The 26,923-nt window shown below is 38.9% G+C and overlaps 1 protein-coding gene across 4 annotated transcripts; it reads left to right on the forward strand.

Moving 5' to 3' along the window:
* Positions 1-25,883, forward strand: TOM1L1 (target of myb1 like 1 membrane trafficking protein). 4 transcript variants are annotated; one of them, XM_067308229.1, is made up of 15 exons: positions 1-134; positions 482-566; positions 2,852-2,930; positions 9,066-9,215; positions 9,664-9,783; positions 11,359-11,469; positions 12,157-12,273; positions 15,861-15,994; positions 19,495-19,555; positions 21,008-21,128; positions 21,988-22,084; positions 22,582-22,642; positions 23,490-23,577; positions 23,865-23,937; positions 24,908-25,883. In XM_067308229.1, the coding sequence occupies exons 1-15, from the start codon at positions 77-79 to the stop codon at positions 24,972-24,974; spliced, it is 1,422 nt and encodes a 473-aa protein (XP_067164330.1). In that variant the 5' UTR covers positions 1-76; the 3' UTR covers positions 24,975-25,883. The 4 variants fall into 4 exon arrangements, with proteins under 4 accessions (XP_067164330.1, XP_067164331.1, XP_067164332.1 ...); XM_067308231.1 differs by having other exon boundaries at positions 113-134; positions 460-566; XM_067308230.1 differs by lacking the exon at positions 482-566 and having other exon boundaries at positions 73-134.
* Positions 25,884-26,923: the final 1,040 nt, after the last annotated feature.

Raw genomic sequence — 26,923 nt, forward strand, 5'->3', positions numbered from 1 at the left:
TCCGCCGCGGGGCGGCCGCTCCTGAGGCGCGGAGCCGGGGGAGGCAGCGCGACCCTCGCCGGCGGCGGCGGCGGCCATGGCTTTCGGGAAAGCCCCGAAGGACCCTTTCGGCACCGCCGTGGGGCGCCTGGTCGGTGAGTAGCCGGGGGGCGACGGCCCGGGCGCTGAGGGGAGCCGGGGGGCGCCGCTTCCCGCCCTCCCCGGGGGCGCTGAGGGGAGCAGGGGGCGCCGCTTCCCGCCCTCCCCCCCGGGGCGCTGAGGGGAGCCGGGGGCGCCGCTTCCCGCCTCTCCTGGGGCGCTGAGGGGAGCCGGGGGGCGCCGCTTCCCGCCCTCCCCGGGGGCGCTGAGGGGGGCCGGGGGGCGCCGCTTCCCCCAGAGGCGCTGAGGGGAGCCGGGGGGCGCCGCTTCCCGCTTCCCCCGGGCCCGGAGGCGCCCCCGAGCCCCGGCCGGCGGTAACAGGCGGCTGCCCTGGGCGTTTCAGAGCGGGCGACGTTTGGAGCGCTGCAGACGGAGGAGTGGGGCCAGTTCCTGCACATCTGCGACCTGATCAACGCGACGGAGGAGGGGTGAGCGGGGACGCGGCTTTCTCTGGGAAATGGGAACGTCCAGTTTTGTGCCGCGCAGGTGGCACCGGCTCTGCTCCAGGGCGGAATTGGGCAGCCGGTGTGCGATGTCCACGTGAAGTCACCTGAAATGAAAGGGCAGCAAGATGCAGGGTGCTGGTATCTGTGGGTCAGGGAAGAGTTTTGCCTGCCTCAGCGGGAGACTCGCTCAGTTGTAAGGACTTTTAGGCTCTTTCCCATGCACAGATACAAGAAAAAGGTGGTAATGGAGGTTTCTCACCAGGAGGTGTGTTGTACAACCTGCGCTGCTTGTCGGCAAGAGCCTTGGCCACCCAAAACGCCACCGAGCTTGAGACGCTGCCTGTAACCACATGAACGTGTCTGCTGCCTGCTCCGCAGTCACATGGCTACTGCGGAGCAGAAAATCCCTACTGGAAAAGACCATTTCATCGTCTATAACATGATTTTAAACTTTGCACTTTTAACTTAATCAGGGTTCCCCATCAGATGTTTTCTCAGCCTACCTACATCACAGCACAAGAGTTGAGTGACACCCGAGTTTCTTTTCAGTGAAGACCTGTAGTGTCACCCAGTGTACCTGGGGCACATGGCCTGTGTTACAGAGCAGCCTCGGCTGTACTTTGCTTGGATTTGCCACTTTATGCTTTATTGTTCCTATGTCTAAAATGGGGAGAAGGACATTAATTTCCATATAAGACTCTACTTCTTGCACTGCAAGAACTAGTTGCTATCAGTGGCCTATTTTAACACTGACTGGAGAGCTTTCTCCAGAAGAACAAGGTATGCTGTAGTGCCTGCGCAATTATTTTCTTTTATATGAGTTTTTCCTTCCTTTCATTTTTTTCTGATCCCATGCTCTCACTTACAGCTCTGACTTAGAACTGGGAAGGTCAGTAATATTCCCAGTTGCTGCCATCGGCAACTGCGTGCTTTAACCCTCAGCGTTAGTTTTTATGTGGAGCATCTATGCAACAAAGCTCTTTTAAATAAACGACTTCCTCTTGTGCGCAGCTTAAGCCCACAGAGGAACTTCTTATAACTTCCTTCTAGGCAACTACTACTGGTCATAGTCTGTAACAGGATATTAGGAACAGCAGAACTGCTGTATCTAATTAGATGAATGGTTATTTTAATGCAATATGCAGCTTCTGACTGGCATTCTTCCAGATGCTTCAGAGGAAGAGCAAGAAGCAAGAGTAGAATAGTGGAATAGCTTTTTGCCAGGCAAGATTTTCCTCTCCCCTTTCCCTCTCCTTCCATTGCCTCTATTTTGACTTGATGCTCTGCTAGTGTGACTAGGTGTGGCAACTCTGCTGCCATGGCATAACAAAGGTAGAGGAATCTTCTCTTTTTTTTCTGTAAACAGGCCTTTCAAATTGAAAAATGCAGTAATGGTAAATACTCATTCAATTTTATTGACTTTGAAATATTTTTTTAAAAAAATATTTTTTCTTGTTCAAAAGTTATCTTTATGTATATTGCTCCATTTTAGATTCTAGAGAGATGCTAAAGAGACTTCAGAACATCTTGTTTTTGTTTACCACGAGCATTGAGGTGGCCCTAATTGTTGTAATAATCTGGGTACACTATACATAGCTGATATTAAACAAGCAAAACTGTTTCCTGCATGTGATTTTCCACCCCTTTTCTCCTACACAGATATGTAAACAGATACAGGGTATATATAGAAATCAAAATGACTACGATGGAAATGCCACTATCTCTGGGGTGGAATGGGTTGTCCATCCGTACATGGCAATTACTCAGAGTAGTTAAAAGCATCCTGCCATTATAGGATTGGAAGCTAGCCAAGACATCCCTACTCTTGACAGCACTCCCAGGAGAATGTGTTTTAATTGCATTATATTTGAAAAATAGGTACTAGTCAGCTCTGATACATTTGGCAGTTTTTGCTCTCTTTTGTAGCAATGAAAGTTAGGTAAGTAAATATCTTGTACAACAGCGAAAGAATATAATTTTGGAGGAAACTATAGAGGTGAATAGCTTCATTCCTCTGCACAAGTCTCTGGAGTAACGTATAGTCGGCAGTAACAAACCTGATTCACTGCGTTGTTACTCTAACTCAGTGCTGAAGTGATTTTGCTGAAATCAGTGGGGCAATTACTTTAGTTTTATATGGGTGTAAATATAGGGATGAATTTGGTCCCATATCTCGGGCCATTATTTTTGGATGTTGGATGAAGTTATGAACTAGATAAACAGTCTAATTTCACTAGTACCTTTTTCTGTTTCCTATCTTGTCACAGGCCTAAAGATGCAGTTAAAGCGTTAAAGAAAAAGCTTTCCAAAAACTGTAACCATAAGGAGATCAGACTTACCCTGTCTGTAAGTACAACTATATTTATATTAATTAGACACTAAGAAGAAAAACATTTGAAAGGCTAAGATGGCATGCAAATTATCATTGGCACAACTCTCTGGGACATTCTCTGTCCTTGTGTATATAGCACTAGCACAGTGCAGATCAGGTGGGCCACTGGGGCTCCATACAGCTACTGGATGATTCAAATTCTTCTTAAATTTATCGTTGCTATTTTTTTAAGCTGGCGCTGTACTAATAACATGGTTCTTACTGACTCCAATGACTGTCCGTCCATGAGTGCCCCACCTATTTGTGAAACGGATTGGCTGGGATATTACATAAAAGCTATGTTTGACCATTCTATTACTCACATTGTGGTACTGATCTTAGTTAAAGTATGTTATGAAGCGTTGTGGAATGTGTGATATTTGTTTTCTAAACCGAGCGTTATTGCATATAGGTGAAAAACTTGAATATGGATGGGTAACAATGGTGAGTTAAGCAAGGGAGCAAGATACTGGATAAACCTCAGAAGATTCAGATGTTATGACTAAAGGTTGGAGTGACTGGGAATATCCTAATCTGAAGGGAATATCCTCATTTGAAATGGTCTAGCCTTCACAATTTGACAATCTCTGGACTTTCCTGAAGTTTGGGCCACAGTTGTGATATTGGTCAATATAGGGTTCGCAGGAGCATGTTAACATAGTTCTTCATTGTCTACTATACAGATAGTGTAGGAGGTATCAAAAAGTTCCTAATACTGTCATAAATATAGAGATTCCCCACTTGAGTTATTCTTGAGAAACTAGCATAATTGTGAGAAGCACCAGGCCCTTTGTATTTTAAGCTGTTGCAGATTTCTGTGTTTCATTATTTGTCTAGAAATACCTTCTTCTTCACCATTTCCTTTTTGGGTGGATGTAGAGGTTTGTCTGCATTACACTCTGAGTACTATTATTCATGATTTTGGTATTTGTTGTGCAAAATCATTATCTGTATCAACACATGCTGAGAAGTGATCAAGGAAGATAGGTGATTGATAGTGTCGAATTGTAGGACACTTAGTAATTGCCCAAGTGTCACCTGACAAGTCAGAGATGCAGATAAATATGTTAAACATATCAACATATACCTTTAGCTCATTCCATTTCCGCACTTCTTTCCTGGTTTCCTCCTCCAGTGTCTTATGAGTCACCTTTCTGTGTGTTCTGTGTTTGCATAACAGAAACACTCTGCTTCCGTAATTGCAATCCCTGTATCAGATCTGCTTTCTTTCTCCTACAGACTTTGTGTACCTTAGTCCTTCTCTGAATGTCTGACAGAATCGGCTGGAGTTACGATAACCCAGTGCTTAGATTTAGGAGTCTTTACCTAGATATTTACTCTGTAGATATACACAAGATGACATTCTAGTTCAGCTCTTAGGAACGTAAAAATGGAGAAAAATTTTGTTTCTGTTATATTCAAGGGAGAGCTTTATCATCTTGACCTGGAAGCTAATTGTATTTGCTTGGAGATGGACTGCATACCAGGTTTCAGCTGTGCTTCTAATTCAACACTTTTTTCACGGTCTCTTTCCAGTTTCCAGGACCCTTCTTCCTGTCTGTTCTCACCAACTCACATGTAACTGTGCCTGCCAGGCAATCTCATCCTTTTGGCCCAGCTTCTTTTCTCTAACTGCAGGCTTTTTCTCCCCGACTTTCTAGTTACTTAATCTTTATTTATTTATTTATTTTTTTTAATAAAGATGCCCGCCTTTCCTTCAACTTTCCCATTTCCTGCTTTTGTTTTTACGTAAGACTTTCTATCCCTGCCTCTTTAACTGCCCTGGTTCCTTTTCTATTTCTGTTTTTCTCCCTGTTCTGACATAAGCTCTGCCTGTATAAAACCTTTCCTTTGATGACCTCACTGCTGACCATGTTTGACTTTTAACTCCTTTGTTCCCAAATCACATCTTGCTGTGTGCCACAGATGGTAGCATATTTTGTTTTGTACATTCCTGATTGTCTTAATGGAATTGTTTCTACTTCTCCTTTTGAAATATTTAGAATGGAACAGTAAGACATTGCAAATAAAAATCTGGGAAATAATTTTCAGTTCCTTAAAAGAAACCAACAAGAAAAACATCCAAATCCCTGTATCTTAAAAATTACTGGCTTTTCCCCTAAATTTCTACAAAAAAACCCACTTTTGCTCTGGTGAGCTGTGCCTTCCCTGAAGCATATGCTGTCTTCCGGCTTTTGAGACTCTACATCAAATTGGCACACTAGATATAACTAAGAAGCTGACAGATCTACAGGCCACTTTCGCTTTGATACGTACTTTGATCCAGTTTTATTTACTCAACCTTGAAATTCCGGAATTTAATCTTTCTAATGAAACTGCTTTCTTAAGGAGTTCATTTCCAGAGAATGTGCACAGACTGAAATGTTTTGAAAGTCTTGGCCTGAAGTAGCAGGGTTGCATATGTTAGCCCTGATTCTGTCACTGAGATGTGTTAAGTCTTAACAGCGTCATCCTCATTGTGTGTCTTTTAGATGCGTGCTTATTTACTTTCAGAAAGAAGGGTGAGTGCCAGCTGTATGATGTCTTGGGTATGGCTTAACTTCGTGTACTCTGATCTAGTGAAGTTACCTGGTGCTTCCAAAGTCACGTGGATTGAGGTGTGTGTGTGTCAGGCCATAAAGTTGCTTCATACTCCATCTTTGATAACACCAAGAGATCAGGCTTGGCAGTGCTGATTTCACAATCACAGAGTGAGGTGGATTAGAACTTTTAGGCAGGAATCCAGTAAAGTGTGTATTTGTTAGCTGAGTCCTCATTATTAATAGACTTTGATTTGTAAAATCTGCTTACGTAGTGAATGCTGAGACACCTAATCAGTTTCCTCCTTAGACCCCACTTTGTTTTTGTAAAGCATTTACTGCGGTGAAAATTTACTGCATTTACCCCCGTTCTGAACAGCACATGGAACTGGAAATGTGTCCCTCTCTGTACTTTTGTCCACACACCCATGTGCACACACAATACACACACACAAACTTACATACAATAGCAGTGGGCAGGAATTTAAGACAGAAATACTATTTAATTTCTGTGTTATACTATTGCAAAAAATTTCAAAGAAAGTGATTGGGTAAGTTCAGGGTTAGAGTTTGGTTTCTTGTCTTAGGATTTTTTTTCAGTTTTCCCTTTTAATATTGTGTAAGCTTTCAGATGTAAAAAAAAAATTAACATAGCAAATTTATCCTTCAGATTTTCGTTTGTTAAAGGAACTTCAACATTTAACTTTTTGCAAAGCAGAGGATCTGAAAAAGTTGACACTAAAAAAAAAAAAAGGCGAACTCTCTAAATGACCAATCAAAAAAGTCCTAGTCCATTTCATTACACTTTATAGTATATATGGCCAAAGAGGGATAAAAAAGATATTGAGTAGGAGCAAAAGAAATCTGTATTTCAATGTTATATATGTCATTTTGAAAAATCCAAGACACTTTGAAAAATTAGTATTTTGAAATTGAAAATGTTGGTAAAGTCTTCATAGCCACTGTACTGTAATTAATGGATAGCAGCTGAAGGAGCTGCCTGTACAGCTTTCCGTTAAGAGTTGGCACCTGGAAATAGTGTCCTGCTGTTCAAAAACTCTACTGGGTAGAACATCAATAAATGTTTAGTAGATTGTAATCCTGGAGATGAATTAATGGCTTGTTCGCTCTCAGGTAGAAATATGAAGAAGCAAACTGTTCGTCTATGTTTTCTTAGGTTCACCTTAGGTTTTAGAAGCATCTATCAAAAACTAAATCCATTTGCTATAACTTTACGGACCATATCTGGCTACTTCAGATGAACAGTTAGGCCCACTGAACTCTGAGTAAGGTCTATACCAATAAGGAAAGTTGTTGACTTTCCTTCTATTATACCCACCAGCTTTTCTCCCTTTGTTTCTGCCTTACACTTTTCTAGCAGTTTGTTTTCACCTCTGTTCAGATGCCTTTTATCATCTCAGTTTTGTGTTGCTTCTTTGTGCACCTGAAGTCTTTGATTGTGCAATTTTCCCTCCTTTCCTCTCAGTGCAGGTCTCTTCTCAGCTGGATGTCCAGTATCAGCTAGCCTGGAACGTAGCAGCTGTGTCGCTTCCAGCAATCTTCAGATCCTGTCTGTCATTTAGAGGATGTTTAATGGGTTTGTTAAAGTATATTTGCCACTGCTGTTCTTAACGTGTTTCTAGAGAGATTCCATTATCCTATGTGGAGTAGTGCTTGACTTAGCCTTGGACCCATTAAGTCCAATGGAACTACTTGGGAAGGTGAGGTCCTATTTGCAATGATAAATAAGCATATTGAAGTTCTAATGAAAGATGTTACTAGCATAAAAGTGGCTTGTTCATAAATGATCCAGATAAAGATAATTGAGTCAATTTCTTCTTTTTCTTAAACCGGGTTAATTTCACTGTGAGGGGGCTGCACTGGCATGACTGAATGGAGGATCTCGTTTCAGTACTTTCATTCAGAGGGTAAATAATCAGTTCCTTAAGTAGGGGATTAATAGTAGGGAGTAGCATACCAAATTTCCCATGCACTAGGTTGGAAATGTTTTACACAAACCTTTGAAGTACTGCACAGGCAAAACTCTTGGCTCAAATCATTATTTTTCATCTGAAAGAGTACATGAAACATATGCTAATAGGCCAAGAGTTTTTGGTAATTATTTCTCAGTTGTTTTTTTGCACAGTAGCCTGCCACTGTCTCTTTGTTCTGCCCTCTCCTTATTTCAGCAATATGTTTTCATCTGGTCTTATACCTCTTCTGCCATAAGATCCTGATCACACTGGGAGGACACCCCCCAAGTCCTGAGGCTAGAAAATGAGTTACTAAAATGATTTCAACATAGTCAAATATAGTCTGCTCTAGGAAAGCATATTTAATCTACTTCAGTCATGAGTATGGTAGTGTCCATTAAAATCTGTGTATCCTTTTGAGGTATATTTCCTGTATATTGCATGATTCAGGTGCAATTTTATGTTTCTAAAAACATGACATTTTGCAAACTTCTGCAGATTCTACCCTTGGCTTTCGGCTTCCCATCCTCCCCCTCAAACTGGGAGGGAAGGTAAAGATGCAGTTGAGAAGTAAAAAGCACAAAACTACCCATTTTTCTCTAGATGTGGCATCATAGTCCCGTGCTCAATCTCCAGATCTGAGTCAGGCAAAATGGGTTCTGTTCCTGATTCTGTACCTGGTCTGACTGGCCCGTTTCCCATCAAGACTTGGATTGGCCTGTTTTCAGGTTGTTGAGACCTATGGATAGTGCTTTTTGATTTCGTTTCTGTAAAATGGAAAATGTAACCAGCCATCTCCGAGTCTGTAATGGAAAGTATTATGTTGTTATTGCATATATTTATATGCGAGATATATATTATGTATATATTTATATATATAAAATATATATTTATATTTATATTGCCTATATTTAATAGGGTAGACATGCTGCTTGCAGGGATCCTAATCTGAGCGTTGCAAGCACAGTTTTAAAAGTAGACATTTTGTGAAGACAAATCTCACAATTGTAACAATTCACCTATTCTGTTTCAGATCAATGTGACCTTTAAAACACATGGAGAAATTGTAATCAGAGTTGTTGAATTTGTTCTTTTCTGTTTCTTGGTTAGTCTCCCACTTGAAGGAAAGATCAGAAGAGAGGCATTTATTAATCTTATTTTCTTCTCCTGTAGAGGTCTTCAGAATCTTTCAGGCCAGGGTACCTGTGTGCTAGGCAGTGAATTAATACTACTGCTTAGTGTGTACCAGCCATTTTTCAGGCTATGGACAGATTTCATGCTGTTAAGTTACTGTATGTTCGCTAACTGCTATGGCGTGGAAACAGGTGTGACCATACCTTCTGTTCTTTTTAAAAATAGAGTAACTGGCTAACCTATTTGCTTTTTTATTTGCTTAGGAATGACAGTGCACACAGTGAACTACCATCTACAGTAACCTCTTCAGATATTCTAGTGAAATTGCAGGCAATTATCTGTTCATACCCATTTGTGCTCTTCACAGTAGCACCTTGGAACAAATTAAAGAGGAAACAAAAGCAGACAAATTATTTCTTTTTTCCTAGCATCTCTGTAATAGAAGCTTTTTTTCTGTGTACAGTTGCTTGACATGTGCATAGAGAACTGTGGCCCAAGATTCCAGTCTTTAGTTGTGAAGAAAGATTTCTGTAAAGACAAACTAGTGAAACTACTGAATCCAAGATACAATTTGCCGATTGACATGCAGGAGAAAATTTTGACCTTTATCATGGTAAGTCTAGAGTAAACAGTGTGTATTTGTGTCTCTGCTATATGGTAAATATTTAATGCTGTAATGTATTCATGGGAACCTCTTATTCAAGTGAACTTGTTCTTGCTGCTCCTGCTTCATGCAGGAACAGCACAGAGTGAGAGACAAAAGAGAGAGAACCGGAAGGGGTTCTGGAAAACCGTCAACCTCCGCCTTTCGGCATTCCCTTCCCAGTTTGCGTAGGCACTCCCTCTGTGGTTGCACTGAACAAGCTGGGTGAGGGGGGACTTTGAAGCTTTCATCTCATTCCTGCTGCTTTGAATGCAGTTGTTTGGAGGGGGAGAAAGGAGAAAGCAAGCAGCTTGTGGAGAACCACCTGCCATTAGGACAATATGTTTTAGAAGCACTTTTCTGACCTACTGACTCTCCATTTCTGTGACTGTTACTGTTCCTACTTTTTCAAAACTAGATGTGGGCCCGAGGGTTCCAAGGAATGGTGGATGTGAGTGAAGTAAAAGAAGTTTATCTAGAATTGCTGAAGAAAGGAGTGGAGTTTCCATCTTCTGGCACCAACATAGGGGTACCTAAGGTGAGAATACATAAGGATACTTCATTAACCATTGTAAGTTAGAAACAGGATGTGTTAATTGTAAGAGCTCTATAGACAGAAGGTGTGTTTGTTTTGTTTTGTTTCTTAAATGCTCCAGGGCAATCTGTGACCAACTTCCTTAAGTATGTGAGCAGAAATCAGTTTCAATTATAACAACTAAGATCAACAAAGGAACTTGGCCTAAATAATAGTATCTTTATTTCATTTCAAACCACAGATGAGTGGATATATTCTCAAAAAGGAAGCATCTGTCTCTTGAAGCTTTCAAAGCATTTAAAGGATTTGGGCACACTGTTTACATCAAAATGAATGAGAGCTGAGTATTCCAAACTCATCAACTTTGAAAGTCTCAACTAAAATGAATAAGATTTTCACAAAAACACCTATCATTCAGAACATGGGCATTATATATGTTTAATTTTAAATTGAGATAGGTAGAAACCTATAACAAAAGATTATTATCTGTACATCTGTCCAAATGTTGGCAAAACCTGTATAAGGTAATTTCTACCTTCATTATTTCAACCTATATGTCATAGGTATCATTATATAGTATCTAGATTACATTAAATTATAAATATGGCTTGAGCATTGGGTATCAGCTGAAAATGCAGTATATGCTTTGGAGCAAATCTTTTCAGAATATGTTTTCTATCAGAAATGATTTCACAAGACTTTTGAGAGGTGTGAAACCATTGGGTGGAACCTTGCAATTACAGAAGTAGATCTATAATCAGTACACACAGGAATGGTTCAGAGTTATCCTGAGTTTGGTTTGGTGACTGAATAGCGAAGTGCACAAAAACTCATGTATTTTGGGCTGTTCAAAGAAGCTGAGTAGAGAATGCTTTCACTCGACAATTATTTTTTCTGTACTAAGTACAAAAGAGATGACTGTGTCTACCACAACTAGTTATCTTCTCAGGAAAGTCAGCAAGAAACCTTCTGTTGGTTTCATCAACAGCAGACCTGAATACAATGTTTGTCTCAGAGTCAGAAAATGAAGGATCTAAAGTGTACAGTCTTGTGCAGGTCTTTTGTACTACTGTCAATTCAACCCAAAACGCAAATGAAGCTTTTTGCAGTCCAAGTTTTCCAGCTTTTGGATCCAGAAAACCTTGGTAGCTCATCTTCCACAGAGACCCAGACTCAGCCCCCTACCCTGTCCCTGCTTGCACGTGTGATCACATTCTAAACTATCCTTCATTTTAAAGTTGCGGTCGCACTTTAAGAGGGACTCTTCTTTCTGTTAGATTGCTTAAGGACTCAAGGGGACAGCGTGGTCTTAGCTATTTTGTAATGAAACCAGACTTAAAATTCAGGTATCTTTTAAATGAATTTGCTAGTAAATGATTCCATCTCAGGATAAAGTGGGAATGGCTATTAGATTTATTCTTGTAAATATAACTTGCTTAACAAATTCCCTGGGAGTTTTGATTATGAGAAAACTAATGCCCAGTTGTCTAGTCTGACAAAGATGCTTTGTAGCACTCTGATCTGGATGTTCATTTCAATTCTTCCATTAAACCAAAGCTCTGGTCTTCTGTCTTTTAGCAAACTTCGTCTCAGCCTTCTACAAAGTCATCACCATCTTCTGCTTCCCCTGCAAAACGTTCTTTATTGCCTCTTCCTACAGGTCCAACATTATTGCTGACTCCTGAGCAGGTACAGTACTATAGATTTGAAAGCAGGAGATTCCTCTTGCAGTGTGCTGCAAATACGTTTATGATTTCGACTGCCTGGGTGCATAAGCCACTGGAAAAGACCATCAGTTCAAATGGCATAGTCCTGTATTCAGGATTCTAGGTTTGCCCTCTCCTGAAGAAGTTTTATATGGTGGTGTGGCAAAGCAAAATATGCAGAAGTAAGTTGAATTAATGCCAGGGCATGGCTCAACTGGGAAATGGAATCATTTACTTGATCATGAGAATTTCCAATGATCTTTTATGATATTATTATGCAAATTGATAGAAGTTACTTCAAAGATAAGTGAGAAAACCAAACTTACTTTTGCATGAGTTGTGTGAAGAATTTGTTATAAAAAACAGAAAGGAAATGACAGTCCACGTCCATTCCTACTTGTGCTGTAGTTATCTGTAAAGAGCAACAGCCTTGTCAATAGTAAGAGGGCTTAACAGAAAGGAAGATGAATAGTAGTTTCAGGCTTAGATTTCAATTTGATTGGACGTATAAAAGCCATCTTAATTTATTTTCATGGAGTGTCACTGGAGTGAAACGATGCTAATTAGGCCCATATTATACCTGATGGAGAAGAAAGTACATATTAGAGTTAAGAATTATTCTGGTCACTCTGTTTACATACACAATATTCTGTCATGTTGAACTGAACAGATTGGGAAACTGTACAGTGAACTGGATATGGCAAAAATGAATGTGAAAGTCATGTCATCAATATTAAAAGAAAATGTTCCTGGCTCTGAAAATCCGGATGATATGAATCTTTTACAGGTATGCTATAATTCATTTGGTAGGGGCTATTGCTTTGTTTTGATCAAAGTTAATTTTGACATTGTATCCTTTCTTGTGACACCTGGATTCAGACTGCAAAATGGAAACCAAGGGCAGGTTTCTATTTCTGGTGTTGTTCAGCTTTCTCTTGTTTCCTTCACCTTCCCCTGACATCCAGATAGACAGGAAAGGACAATACAGCTTGCGATGTAAACTTAAGCTCTAGGGAATTCCAAAGGCAAAGGAATACCATAATAGAGTGTTCTCTGTTAAGTATGTTCTGTCAGATAGCCCCAAGAACATTCCAGTTGAATGCAGTTGCCCTGTGGGAAGAAGATGATGACACAATCTCTCACATATCCGTCCTGGAGTTTTCAAGGATCTCTTTATTATTGCCAATACCTTGAAGGCAGACTGAAGGTCAGTGAAGAATATGAAGCATTGGTTTTATGTGCATGACCTCAAAGACTGGGAGCTTGCTGTGCAACAAATGAAGGCACGTGCTCTCCAAGTGTAGCCTGTATATTGCAAGTATATTGCAATAATCAAGTTTGCATTTGACAGTGAAGATACATTCTTCTTTTTGTGATGTCATTATTTCTACATGCTTATGCTCTATTTTCTACTTTAGAAATTTAAAATGCTGTGTTACTCTAGCATTGGAGTAGCTAGTGACCTGTACTAAATGGACATTTTTCTGATTCTTATTTTCTTCAAGAATTCAGAAATCACATCCTTCTGTTTCTAAACTTACCTCCAAACTTATATGATGAGGAAACATTTTTGGTAATTTGTCAACATTAAATGTGTTGGAGAACTGATTTAGTTTCTACAATCCTTAGGTGTGATTCTCTTGCCCAGTGGAGCATTCTTCCTCAGCAAGGAACTCTTATTGAGTGGTGTTGGGTTGCCTTCAAGGTTGAGCTGTTCAGCTGTGTCCTTTTATGTATTGGTTCACAACTGGTGAGGAATGTGAGTATGAAAGGTGAGATATGGAGGGATAGCAGCAGTTTCCCACTGCATCTCACCTTTAATGACAGGCAGCACTGCTGGTCTGGGGGTATCAGACAGCCCTATGTCCATGGAGTATGTGGAGGGAGACAGAATCTTTCTCTCAGTGCCTTCTGTTACCCTTGGAACCCCTGGCACTTCCAGCACTGTCTCTTCTGCAGAAATCTGTGGAGCTATAGGTCCAAGGAGCAAGAGCCTACATAGCAAGGTCTGAGTAGAACAGACTTTAAGCACAGGCAAATAGCTGTTGCAGTAGATTGCAGAGGACTTGCTTTACCTGTGCTAAGGCATTGAGAATAGGATGCTCCAGCAATGGACACCACCTAAGCAGCTGGTCCATGGCTGTTCTGTGCACAGTACTTTGCTTTTGTACTGCTGCTGCCGCCACTTAGTGGGTTGCCAAGATGCAAACTGGCCTTGATGATTTAACCAGCCAGAAAAAGATACCCCAGGTGGGAGATTACCTTGGTTTATTACACTTGGCCACCTCCATCTGATCCCTGTCAAGGTAAGTGTTTCACTTGTGAAACAGGAAAAGTATGTCTTTCATTTCCAGGCTCCTAGAATGGCCCTTCTGGATGTGGATGCATATATTAAGTTGCCCACAGTAAACCAGTGGATCTTATTGACACTCCCAGTAATAAAATTGTTGGCAAAAGGTTGAGGACAGGGTGTGGAGTTCCTATTCAGGGAGGAGGGAATAAAAACTCATTCCTGTACATTAATTTCACTGCTGTTTTTTCTGTTCCTTTCCTCTGTATACTGAGACATGTAAAGCATCAAGCATGTGTTTCTTTAAGAGTGTTTACTGTTCCGTTTTGTTTGTAGCTCTACATGGATTGCTTGCGTTAGGCTTTTGTTGTTGGAGAACCAAGTCTTTTATTAAAAGAGCTGCTTGTTTTAGGCTTTGAGTGAGCTGGAGATGATTAATTTCAGTCCTTCTGATTATCCTGTGTCTCTTAATAAAAATTATAAAGGGATAAACCGCATCAGAGCAGCATATTCTCAGTTCTGTAGCTTCATAAGTGACTATCCCCTCTCTTCCCCATCCCTGTTTCTGGCAAAGCATGAGATAGCAGATCTCACTTGAAATATTATGCTGACCAGTAACAGTAATTAACGGATAGCTAAAACCCCCTATCAGCCAGAAGAAGTAACAAGCCCTTTTAGCAGCTAGTGAGTAAACATACTTGATGAACATGCAGGAATTTGGGTCCAGGTCATCAGCTGGTAAACGTTAGCACAAATTCATTGGAATCACTGATGATTTTTATACCAGCTGGTAATCCAGCCTTGTGCAGCTCTCGCTTTCAAAACATAAGGGTACATGCATTGTTGTGGATAGGAGCAAAACCTGGCAAATCTGTGGTTGAGATGAGTGTCTCAGTTGACCTCTCTGTTGAAGATAGATCTTTACAAAGGAGCTAGTCCACCTGTATGATGGATTCATTAGAAATGCATGTTTTTGAAATGGGGATCAGATAGTAAGATGCAGAGTTGAAGAGGTCTTAAATTTAATTACAAACATCAAACTGAATGTATTTTTGAGTGGTTTTTGCCCTGGGCTGTGAAGATACAATACTGAGAGATACAATACTGTGTAATCCTTATGGGGATTTTGAGAAGGGGTGCAAAATTTCTTTTTACACAAATGTATTTACTTATATGGAATATATGTTTTTAAGCAAAATCAGATCAGTTTGAAAACAATACCAGAGCGATTTATGAATAGCAGTGTGCAGACTGAGTCATTTCCCCCTCCTTTTTTTTTTTTTCCTTAAGCAGAGCCAGCATTTGCAGATACACTGTGGGGAGAGAGGAGAAGAAAAAAAAAAAAACTTGGCTGGGTTCAAGTTCCTGGTGCTAAAGAACTTGTTTCTTTGAAAATGCAAAATCTGCAGGGAGAGGAACATAAATAAACTGACTTCCATTTCAGCTGGCAGTAACACAAAATTCTACTCAGTAAATCTTCAGTAATCTCCTATCTGCTGATTCTGCTAGGTTTGTGTTACTGTCTCGAAAAGCACATGGATTAAGCACATCCAAATTTCCCCACTTAGGGAAATAGTCAGAGCTAGGGAATTGTGTCACAGAGCCCCTCTGTCCTTTAGGCTAAGGCTAATATTTTCTTTCTTCAAACAAACCTTGCACCAGGATCACATTCATTAAATCCATGTGAAGTATCCTACAGAGTTTAGCTGCATTGGATCAGGCTCAGTTCAGATTTCCTCTGCATCCCCCATAGGGATTGTCTCTTTTTTTGGGGGGGGGGCAATTTGTAATTTAGTCTTTAGAGACGGATGTGTTTTCAGAAATTAAGGTGGTCACAGTTGGGGGTAGGGTAGGGATTGGAGTGCTGGCTGTGATGATAGGAGTTGCCAACCTTGTTTTGGAGACATCAAAGACATGAGAATTACTCTGTTTGCAACCCTTGGTATGTGTGTGGTTTGTATAAATTAAGGAATGTTAGCCGTGAGTCTGCAGTACTCAGTTGTCTTATCATTTTTCTCCAGAACTGACAAATTGGGAGACCACAGGTATGATTTATTTTTTTTTCCTTCCCCTGCCTCGGGCAGAAATTGTATAAGACCTGTCGGATGATGCAGGAGAGAATCGTGGAATTGTTGATGACAGTGGAGAATGAAGATGTGATAGCTGAATTAATACAAGTAAATGAAGATCTGAATAATGTTCTCCTGGGACATGAAAGGTAAGTACAGAACCTCTCTCCTTACATTTGGTATCCTGACTGGATAAATGCATTTAATGAACACAAATGGTCCATATGACTAATGCTGATTCTCCACAAAGAAGCAGATGTTATCCTTAAATTAAGAAAAAAAAAATCACAAAAGAAGAAAATTAACATATTTGCCATACCCTAAACTTTTCAGAAGCAGTTCATAAAGGTAGTTAGAAAACCATTAGAATGGGGTAAGACAAATTAACAGTGTGGACTGGAAATTAGACAGAAGCACACCAAAAAACCATTTTGGAATTTTATGTTCCTTTCCAGTAATGTGCAGTGGATTTGCCATCAGTCAGCTACAAGCCCTTTCTTCCTGGTGACAGTCTTTCTTTCTGTGAAGTGTATGCACTTCCAGGAAAGAATATGCACTCTCCTTTCTAAACAACCTTGACAGCTTTACTACAGAAATCAGCCATGAAATAGCATTCTGCCTCATTGCATGCTTAAGAGTCGCTGCTTTTCTCAACTGGATTGAAACAAGCTGTCTTACCTGTCTTGCAGGAGAAAATGTTTATTCTTTCACACATGGAAGCACTGCAGTGCTTGTGTTGACATCCCATGTATTTGTCTATTAATGTCATCAGTAGCATGACTAACTGTTAGCAAAAACTAAGTGAAATTTAGACTCAAAATTCCAGTATTTCCCCCCCCCCCCCCCAAAATCAGAGTGCATATAATCATGGGCAGTATTGTGCTTTAATGGGAATTAGCCTTCAGTGTTAAGTAGTTTATCTCCTCCTTTGCTAAGAAATGTTCTAAAAATGATTATGCATCAAGGGGCAACGGTTAAGGAACAAATTAAAGACTTTTGCTTTATGCATGTGGAAGACACGATCTTCCAAGGCCATCTGAAGAGCTATTTTGAAGGTTGGATGGATTGAAGTGCTTTATTCGTTACACATTTCTCCACCACTGATCTCTTACGGCAATCAGTAAATTGGCATAAGGAGACAAAGTTCAGGTAGCCATCCTTTCACAAAATGCTATAAATTCTGACAAGCATTAGAGGTACATGGACCTGTCACCTACTTTGATCTAACACATGGAAGTAAATAGTAAGAGAAATGCATTAAAAGACATTAATGTGGAGTATTGGAGAAGAGGATAAGGGCATTTCTAACAGGCATTTATCTTACCTGTTTTAAAAGAATGATGATGACTTGGTAGGCCCCTGTTCAAATTGCCCAACACAAAGTAAAAGAGACAGGGATTCAACATACTTTAACCAGTGCTTATAATCTTAACAATTAGATGCATTGCTGTCCTTGAAACCCTTTCCCCTTTTGAGCCGACCATGAAATTCCACAACTTTATTCTCGTTCTTTAGTGTGAATATCTCTGGGCTTGATCCTGCTCCTGGTATCGCTTCCACAGAGAGAAACTCCGTGCTCTAAGATCTGTTTCAACTGAAATACTACTTTATGTATTACAATGTGTTTTCAGGGTTGGGATATTTCCTCTGAGTCATGTAGATAAGATATTTTGAGCAAAAATGCAGTAACTTTTTAATATTGGGAATACTGCTTGAACTGGAAGGTTAGAGCGAGGTCAGAAAAAATACATTTCATACAAAATGTTGGTCTGGCTACTTTGCAGTTGTTGGGGCATATAAAATTAAGTGTGGCCACACACTGAGGATCAGTTGTAATCTTTACTTGGTGAGCCTATGACCCTTCTCCCATGACAAGATAACCTGGTCCTTCAGAGTGAATTAGCATTGCCCTTAGTATTCAGCTTGCAACTCAGGAGGCTGATTGTTGTCATTCAGATGTTCTGATGTTTAAATTTAGAATATGGGCAGTAATAGTCTTGTCTTTTTTCTTTTTAAGCCTCTTCTGAATGCTGCACTGGAAATATCACTGTTTCTTCCAAGTGTCATAGCACAAACTTTGGGGCTAGTCTTGACAATATTTAAGTTTTGTTTATCCTTAAATCTAACGTCTGCAGCAGTTTTGCATGTTTTACAGTAACTGTCTCGGATGAATTGAGTTATTTCTTGCCTTAGAAAGTTTTTCATTTTAGTAAAGCAAAAATAGAATTCTTTTTGGCTTTTGTAAATCCACTTTATTCAAATATGTTCTTACATTTTTATTAATACTGATGAATACTGGCAACACCAAGACTCTCCTGAATTTTGAATAGTAGCTTGTGGTTATAATTCAACAAACTCCTTATGAAAGCCTCGCCCAGTGATTGAAGGAGCAAATAATTGGCCGTTGTGAACCTGGACAGAAAACTACTGCACTTTAGTACTATTATGTTATGTTTCATATTTAACCAGTCTTTCTGAGTGCAGATGCATTGCACTTTACAGTTGATCAGTGTGAGGAATTATTCAGTTAATGTTTGCAACAGAAAGATTTGTTCTTTGGGAATCTCTCTGAACAGTGTGAAGTGTAAAGGACAAACTGATTTGAACTAGCTGCAGCTACTTCATACCGTGTGTATTGTTTGAAGACAAGTTGTGCTGCATTCTCTGTTTCTGTTTATTAATATAGAGCCCAAATTAAATTGGGAGCAATCATCATTGTGTAATAAACTTAGTGTATGTAGCGATGACTCCCTCTAGTGGCTCTAGCAACTTTTCAGTTCTTACTGTATTACAGATAAATATTTACCTTCTGAAATTGGAAAGGTTTTTGTCTCTTGTTCTTCCCTGCATATATTCTTTGTAGGCCTCATCAGTAATATAACCCTGGACCACAAGTGCAGTTTTGTAGACAATCTTAGATAAGATTTTACTGCTTAAGATCCTTACTTCTGAAACAGACTAGCCTTATGCATGCTGAGTATCACTCAACTGGGTCTCCTCTGGACCCAGTCTAGCACTCTTTTGGTCCCCAATACATAATGATTTTTTGCAGGTGTCTCTTCTCTTCTCTTCTCTTCTCTTCTCTTCTCTTCTCTTCTCTTCTCTTCTCTTCTCTTCTCTTCTCTTCTCTTCTCTTCTCTTCTCTTCTCTTCTTTTTTTATTTCAAAAGCCCTCTCATTATTTCAGGCATATGTCCCAGAGCAGGTGTGTGGTATGCCCTGGGGAAGGGCATGATGGAATGTGGGGACTTTGGAGGACAGAGAGCTTCCTGGGATACAGCTTGAAGACTGTTCTGGTCAGAAGAAGCCAGACTTGGCACAGTATGTTTTCTCTCACCTGTCTGGCATGAGTGCAGGGGCAGACTTAGTCAGCTGTGCTTTGGTTTTATTTGAAAGAAACAGATGACTGTCTCCACAAGTGAGCCCCAGAACAAACTAACTGGCATTAGTGTGATCAGAGGCCCACAGCACTGGAGTAGTGAGCCAAATTGCTAGTGTAGAGCTAAGCACCCCAGAGAAAAGCATTTGTAGTGCTTGTTCTGTGCCTCTCTGGAGTCCTTTGAAATCAGCCTTTGGCAATAACTGCCAGATTCTTAAGAATCATGTTACTGAAATGTCGGAATGAACTTTTAATTCTGCAATTTCAACAGGTTCTCTCGAAATAGAGTTCGTTTTCTGGAGAATCAGAGAATACAACGTGAACGTGAAGAGGTGAGTAATTGTAGATGAACTGCAGGACTGTAAGCATTTCTTTCTATTCATTGTGAGAAATATGTTTTTGATATACACAGAATTTTATTCTCTAACTGAGAGCTACAGCTTGCTGTCTTCATTAGGATGCTGCTGCTCTATTGATTTTTTTCAAAAGTCTCACTTGCAGAATTTCATACAACCTCATGTAGCTAAAGCAGCAAATAATGTCAAATCTAAGATGGAAGCTTGGTAAGGAAAAATGAGAATGAGAGAAAGAAAGAAACAAACAAACAAACAGCAAAAGAAGTCTGTTCAAATGCTGTTTTATTATCTGTATAGCTAAGCACTATTACCTGCCATACATGAAATGAGGAACCATAATGTTTCTTTTCATTTATTCTGTGTAAGCATTTATAGACTGAAATACTATTACACCATCAGAATTCACAATTACTGATGGTTTTTTTCCCCTCTGGGAAGTCAAAGCTTTTTCTGAATTTTGAACAGTGGCTTGTAGATATATCTCAGCAGATCTTTAATGGCTGTCCTTTATTGATTGGTAATTATGGTTGCTAATTATATTGCCCAAAGCAGTTTTGCACACGTTTCAGCTTCTGCTAAGCCACAGTTACACAGTCATATAGGACTCAATATGAAAATGACTGTATTGTGAATGCCAAAATACAGCCGATAATTATTAAAGAAAGGTAGAAGACAACCTTGTTTTCCTTGGAAAACTGCTATTACTGCATTCTGGTAGATATTTTTGCTTGATGGATGCACTGTTGGATTAGTTAATAGTCCAAATGATGCAGTCTATGCATCTTAAAATTATTCAGGAGTCTCCAAGTTTAAAATACATCTTTTTTTTCCTTTTTTAATCTGATGTGGCCAAACCATATGATTCAATGATGTGGTTTTATTAAATCTTTTGTTGGCTTCATTTTTAATTCTAACACATTTACAGGAGAAACGTAGGAAACCTTTTTTGTGTGTTCTAGAAAATCTTGAGATTTTTTGAAGATTTACCATCCCATATAGGACTGAAAAAATCAATCTCCTAAGTATTTATCAAATCACAATAACAGCATAGTAACTATGAAAATAATTGCACAGAGTCAGTCAGAAAATTGATATCAAACTTGTATCTAAACAAACTCACATTTGTATTTTGGAATTGAGTCAGTTCCATTTCCTACTTTGGAATTGTATTCCTTAATTTTTGAAATGGCAACCTTGGTGAAGCTATGTTTTCTGGAAAGTGTTTCTTTGTTTCATTAGTTATTGCTTTCAGAACAAAAAATACTGATCTTGTCTGCTGCTATCCAGTTCTTAGTAATAAATATATTAAGATTTCAAAAGATTATATTCTGTAAAATTAGCATTTTGTATGTTTAAAACTATACAAGATTTGAGGAGGAGGTTGTTTTTATTTATTTATTTTAACTTTCTTCCTTGTTAAATGTTAAGCTGTACAGGAAACAGCCGTCTGCCCCCTCAAGTGATCTACTTGACCTCTCTACAGATTCTCCGTCTCCTGTGTCGGCAGTGGTGGGAACCAACTCTGAGATGTCTCAGTTTTCAGGCCTTAGTGAGTGGTGAATTCACATTTCCCTTGCAGTCTGGTTTCTTAAAACAAACCAATAAAAGCTTAGGAGGGATCAAGAAGTTCCTTGTAAGAAAATAAACTAGCATACTTGTTAACTTTAAGGAATGTGAGAATTGATGTGTGTATATAGAAAAGATAGTATAAGGGTCTCTGTTTACAGTGGAAGCAATAATCTTTCTCCTGCATTATTGAAATTTGAATAGTAAAACATTTTCTGTTCTTTGTTGCAGTGAGGCCTGTAAAACAGCAAGGTAGTTGCTTGTTTTGTAGGCTCAGAAAAGAAGAATACACATATGCCTTTCTCTTACCTTCTTAATTTCTTATGTTTCTTCACAGAGGCACCTGATGTTAGCAACAGTTTGCTCTGAGAAATACACTTGTGTCCTCTAACATTAGACTTCTTTCATAGTCAAAGGAGTGAGTTAAGCTCCTAACTTTGGTACCTTGAATTACTGTCTGCATAAGCCCTCCTCTATCCACTGACTGGTTAGGGGAGTCCCTATACATACGTAGGTTAAAGTGCAAGTATACTCCCAAGAGTAAATACCTATAATTCCATTTTAATCTTTTAGAAATACTGAAGGGAGTTTAAAGTGATATCTTCCATATATAGCACTACTGATGATGTTCTTACATTTTAAGGAGAGGAATATATTACATCTAAAAATCTTCTCAGAGTTGTTATAATTTTGCCTTTCATGTAACAAACAGAAGTAGAGTTTCAGAATCTTTATATGCTTTCCCACCAAAACTTTATTCCCCACCAAATGCTAATAGTACAGATAGCTAACACTTACTTAGTAATGTTTAAGTGATTATTAATTATCACTTTGAATTTTAGATTGCATATCTGCACACCCTGAAGATCCAAACAGGCATCATCCATCAATTTATCCACAGCTAGATTTAGCAACTACTACAAAATGTCAGCAGTTCCTGTAAGTAATCTCTTATCAAGAAATGGTAACACTAAATAACACTAGATAGTTAACTAGATAGTTAGAGATATCTGTCTTATGTAATTGATCCAAGGAGTTTATGGAAAGCTTAGGGTACACAACTATTTAATACTTTTACACATCAGTTCAGTAAAACAGGTAAAAACTACCTTTGCTCTAGACATTGCTTAACATGCTTTTATCTCAAGAGTCAAAATATGCTTGAGATATTTACAATTTTCTGCTTGAGTCTTACCAATGCTTCAGTGAAAGGAAGAAACAGATGAACTGTAGAGGTGAATAAGTTAAACAGTTTAAGATAGGAGTGGAGCCCTTGCAGCTTCCCCTTTATTATGAGAATGGGACACTCGCCCACTTGCTCTGGCTGCTCTTAGTTGTGACATAAGGAAAAGATAGACCAGCAAAAAACATGTAATGATCAGAATGTATAATTTTAATAGTTTCTCAGTTACTTTCAATGTATTACTCTCTCCTAGATTTGCAACTGAAGCACAAAACAATAGTGTAGGCATCCCGGCTGGACATACATATAGCAATGTGAGTACCAGTCATATTCAGAATAGTCATTCTTTGCTGGGAAATGTCAAAAGGAGAACTGTTTGGGTTTACCCTGACTGATATCCAAATGGGATACAAAGATCTATTCTATGGCCCTTCTCCATACATCAGAGAATGCTCTGTACCTGGTGACCAAGCTATTCTTGATATCACAGATGCTAATATGAAAGCATATTTGGTTGGGTCCAGCACAATCTTAGTGGAGTCAGGAAACAGCGGTTGCTGTTTTATTTGTATTTAAACTGTTGCTGTATGAAGCAAGCTGAGATCTCTTCCTGCCACCATTATGTTACTCTGGTGTATTTCCTATTTCAAATAAGACCCAAAAAAAGAAAAAAAAATAAAGAAAAAAAAATCAAATAGTATGTAGGACAGGGGGTGTATGCTGCAGACAAAATACCAGTGACAGAAGGAAAGCAAAGAATATGAAGGTGCTTTGAGGGGTTTAGTGTTAAGAATTTGAATGCTATTCTGCAGTAGGCAGTATGAAATAGAAAAGATGAGAAGCAATCCCCCCACAAACACTCACACTCCCTATTTAAACAGCAAGGAAAAGCAGACAGCTGTATTATGAATACTGCAGTGTCTGTGTAATATAACAAAGTACATAGAAGTAAATTACATAGATGTGCTATTGATAATCCTAAAAGATGTTTTGAACGTTACTGTGTGGAGAATCGACATTAGTTAGATTGATAACTATTGACCTGATCTTTAGGATTTACCTGCTATAGTCTGAGACTCTAAAATCAGTAGTTATGAAACTAAGTCAAACGGGTTCTCATAGATCAATCTGTTTACACACCATTTTGCTTGATTTCCTTAGTTTACGACTCTTTTAAGCCCAGTGCCTCTGAATCCAGTAAATCTGCAGACTGGACATACAACATCATTAAATGGAGCATCACCAGCAGGTAAAAAAATACTGCAAACCTAACTTTCATGGAGATGTTTTTCTTGTTAGTGCTTAAGGGCTTTACATAATGGTTGTTAAAGACTAGGAGCAGGAACAAACAATGATGACAAAAATCTCATATAGTTCATGGCCTCTCTTAGAAATGCTTGACCATTTTAGTATTTAAAGCAACCAGATACATGGGAAATAGTCTTCTGGGTTTCAGAAAGATTTGAAAAAGTAACAAGCATTATGCACACTTTTCATTTGCATTTAAATCTGTATTAATCTGTCTTTACCCTTCAGCTGCATCAAAGAACAAGTCACAGGCACCTCATTACTATGAGATAATGGAATTTGATCCCTTGGCTCCCCAAGAGTAAGTAACTTCTAAAATAAATTATCTACAGTTTTATTAGGTGCCTGAGGCAAGAAGGCTTCTTAGAAGGGTTTTTCTTCTGAGTTAGAAAACATACCACATTAATTAGGTTATCTGACCAACCGGACTGCTAATATAAATGGGAATGGCTGCATTTTGTACTTTTTTTTTTTTTTTTTTAATATGCATGGTGTAACCAACCAAAGAATAAACTTCTCTAGTGCGTTCATTAAACAGCATCTGTAGAAACGGTGGACTAATGTGTCAAAAACAATCTACTAAAATCCTATTCAATGACATGAAAAAATGAATAAAACACAGTAAAGGGTCCTGGTGAAGGAGGCTGGTTGACACTTCCATGCAGATAGTTTTGGAGCTAGGTATCTAAGGTAATGCCAGCTCATGGCAATCTTGATTTTTAAAAACGTTCTGCTGAATGTGGAGAAAAACCTCTATTTAAAGCATAAGCTATGAAAGCAAATGGATGCTGGGACTCTCCAGATGGCCAAATAGCCGGACAGATAAACTAGTATGAAACTATCAACAGATGCCAGAAATCTTTCTACCAATCGACTGCCAAAAATTGAGCATCTGCACAAAACTTACTTCTGAGGAACCATCAATTTCTGAGGTAGAAAAATCCCAACAAAGCATTTTTTTATTAACTAGTGCACTAATTACATGTCGTGTGTTAAACTGGCCATTTACGTTTTGCAGTCATGTTTCCAAACTTACTCCATCAAAAGTGAAAATGTCCAGAGGTATCTCATTAAATGTATAATCAAACACACCACAGAATTAGCTCTTCGCTTCTATGTAAACCTGAGCATCTTGCAACTGATGCTACTCTATTAAGCAAACACTTTAAACTCTTGGCAGTTTAAGCTTGGGCAGGATTTTGTTGGTGCGTTTTGTCTAAATAAAATGAATCAGCTGTGATGTAGAAATTGCCCTATTTGTCTTCTTTCAGAGCTGTTTATGAAGAAATTGATGACGCTCTACTGAAGCCAGAAGTTAATAAGGATGCAGAATGCTGAGGGTGGACATGAATTCTTTTACTGAACACACAAGTGATTCTCTGATGCCAGTACTATGCACTGTTTCCCTTAATGTATAAGTGAATAAGAGAACAGTCTTGTATTTTGACAAAACAAAAAATAAGTATTGGAATATTAAGCCATGTGGAAGTGGAAGAGTTACTTGGATATCTGCACCTTGATAACTTGTCTGAAATGTTCAACTGTGTACTCTTTGTGGTGCCTTCCATGATTAAAGTACTGGGGCCTTTAAAATATGCTTTCCAAATTCACCTGTGTACGAGGTAACACTTGACATCTGACACAAGTAAACCAAAAGGACTCTTGCAACTATAGAAGAAAACTTTTCCTTGAAGTTAACTACTCCATTGTACCGCCTTATCTTTTTATGCAGCAACCAAATCACCCCTTTGTATTTACAGAAACTCCATAATCCAGTCTCTGTTTTGGCCTCATTGCTGCCTATGTTAATCTCCATGGAAATTGGTAAGGGCTTTTCCATATATAGAAATCTTCTAAAATTGGGCCTCTTCATAGTTGTCTGAAGACATTCAGTGTTAAACTGTTTGCCTTTATATTCTGAATGCAGGTTGTTTTCCTCCTGAAACCCTGCAAAATAATTGGATTTTTTCTTTGGTAGGAATCTGAGCTGGGACATTAGGCACTGTCACCCATGATTAACCGAACAGAAAAAAAACTGCTTGTTCCTATGCTGTTGTTACTTCTGATTTTATGTACTCAGTAAATAATGGAAAGGGATCAATCATTTCTTTTCAGTGTTGCTGCCCTGCAGAGACTTTTGTTCTGGTACAATGCAGATGAGCATTAGTTATCCAGTTATTTTAATCAAGTAGTGTAACCCTGTTAATAACAGTTTTATCTTTTAATAAAGTGCCTTCTCTATTTTTATGCTGAATGTAAAATTTGCACTTGGACAGATTCAGGAATTCTGTGAATTTGTAACTGATACAAAACTTGAGAACTTTGTTCATGTTCATAGCTGGTAAGCTGACCATTTTTAAGTACTACGTTTTAAGCTTTCATTATAATAACCTTGTGGGTGATAAGTTCTCAGTCTGTTACACAGGTTTTATAGTACAAAATTCCAAATAAAAACAAATGCTTACTGAGAATGTAACCCCTGTCACTTCTGAGTTTTTACCAGCTAGCATGTATAACTAACTCCATGAAATACCAAATGCAGACAGTAGTGGAAGTGTTTGAAGTGCGAATCCATGGTGGTGCAAGTAGCTGGTTAGCAGTTCTGCAGCTAGCTGTTGGGCCAGTAGAACACCCTCCTTCTGTCAAAAAGACTACTTTGAAGAATTGGGGGTAGGGAGTGGGCTACAGCAGTAGTGAGCTGTAGTGGATGACTGCTAGTTGAACTTTTCCAGCATATTTTCAAGAAGCAAAATGGTTACAGATGAAGGCTATAAGGGAAGTGGCTAGTTGCTGAGATTAGAGAGTTTCTCTTTGGAAAATGTTCAATATCTGTGCAAATTTGGGCTTTCAAACTCGGGGGGAAAACCTGCATTTTTAGGAAACTGAGCACTTGGAAACACTCTTGTGATGCTTTTGTCAGAGGATAGTCTGTTTCTTTTGAAACACTTGGCCAGAATAAAGCAATCCGTGGAAAACTCCCAGAAGCAGTTAAACTTTCAAAGAGAAAATGGACTGTAAAACAATTCGGGTACGTTTTTTTTTTTTTTTTCCTCCTAACCTAGATTCAAATAATTGTCTTGAGTGCTTTTTTTAAGCACAACCAGAATTAGGGATTATAATAAAAAAAGACTTTCTGATATTTTTATACAGATATTTCATGTATTATGCTGGACAAAAGGCATTGAAGATAATGGAAGAATAAAAAAAAGTTTTAAAACTTTAATAAATACACAGTGAAGATATAACATTACTGTCATCCAGATTTTTTTAAGTTAAAGATATTTAGT

The sequence above is a fragment of the Apteryx mantelli genome, chromosome 19 (genome assembly GCF_036417845.1).
Source record: "Apteryx mantelli isolate bAptMan1 chromosome 19, bAptMan1.hap1, whole genome shotgun sequence".
NCBI lineage: Eukaryota > Metazoa > Chordata > Aves > Apterygiformes > Apterygidae > Apteryx > Apteryx mantelli.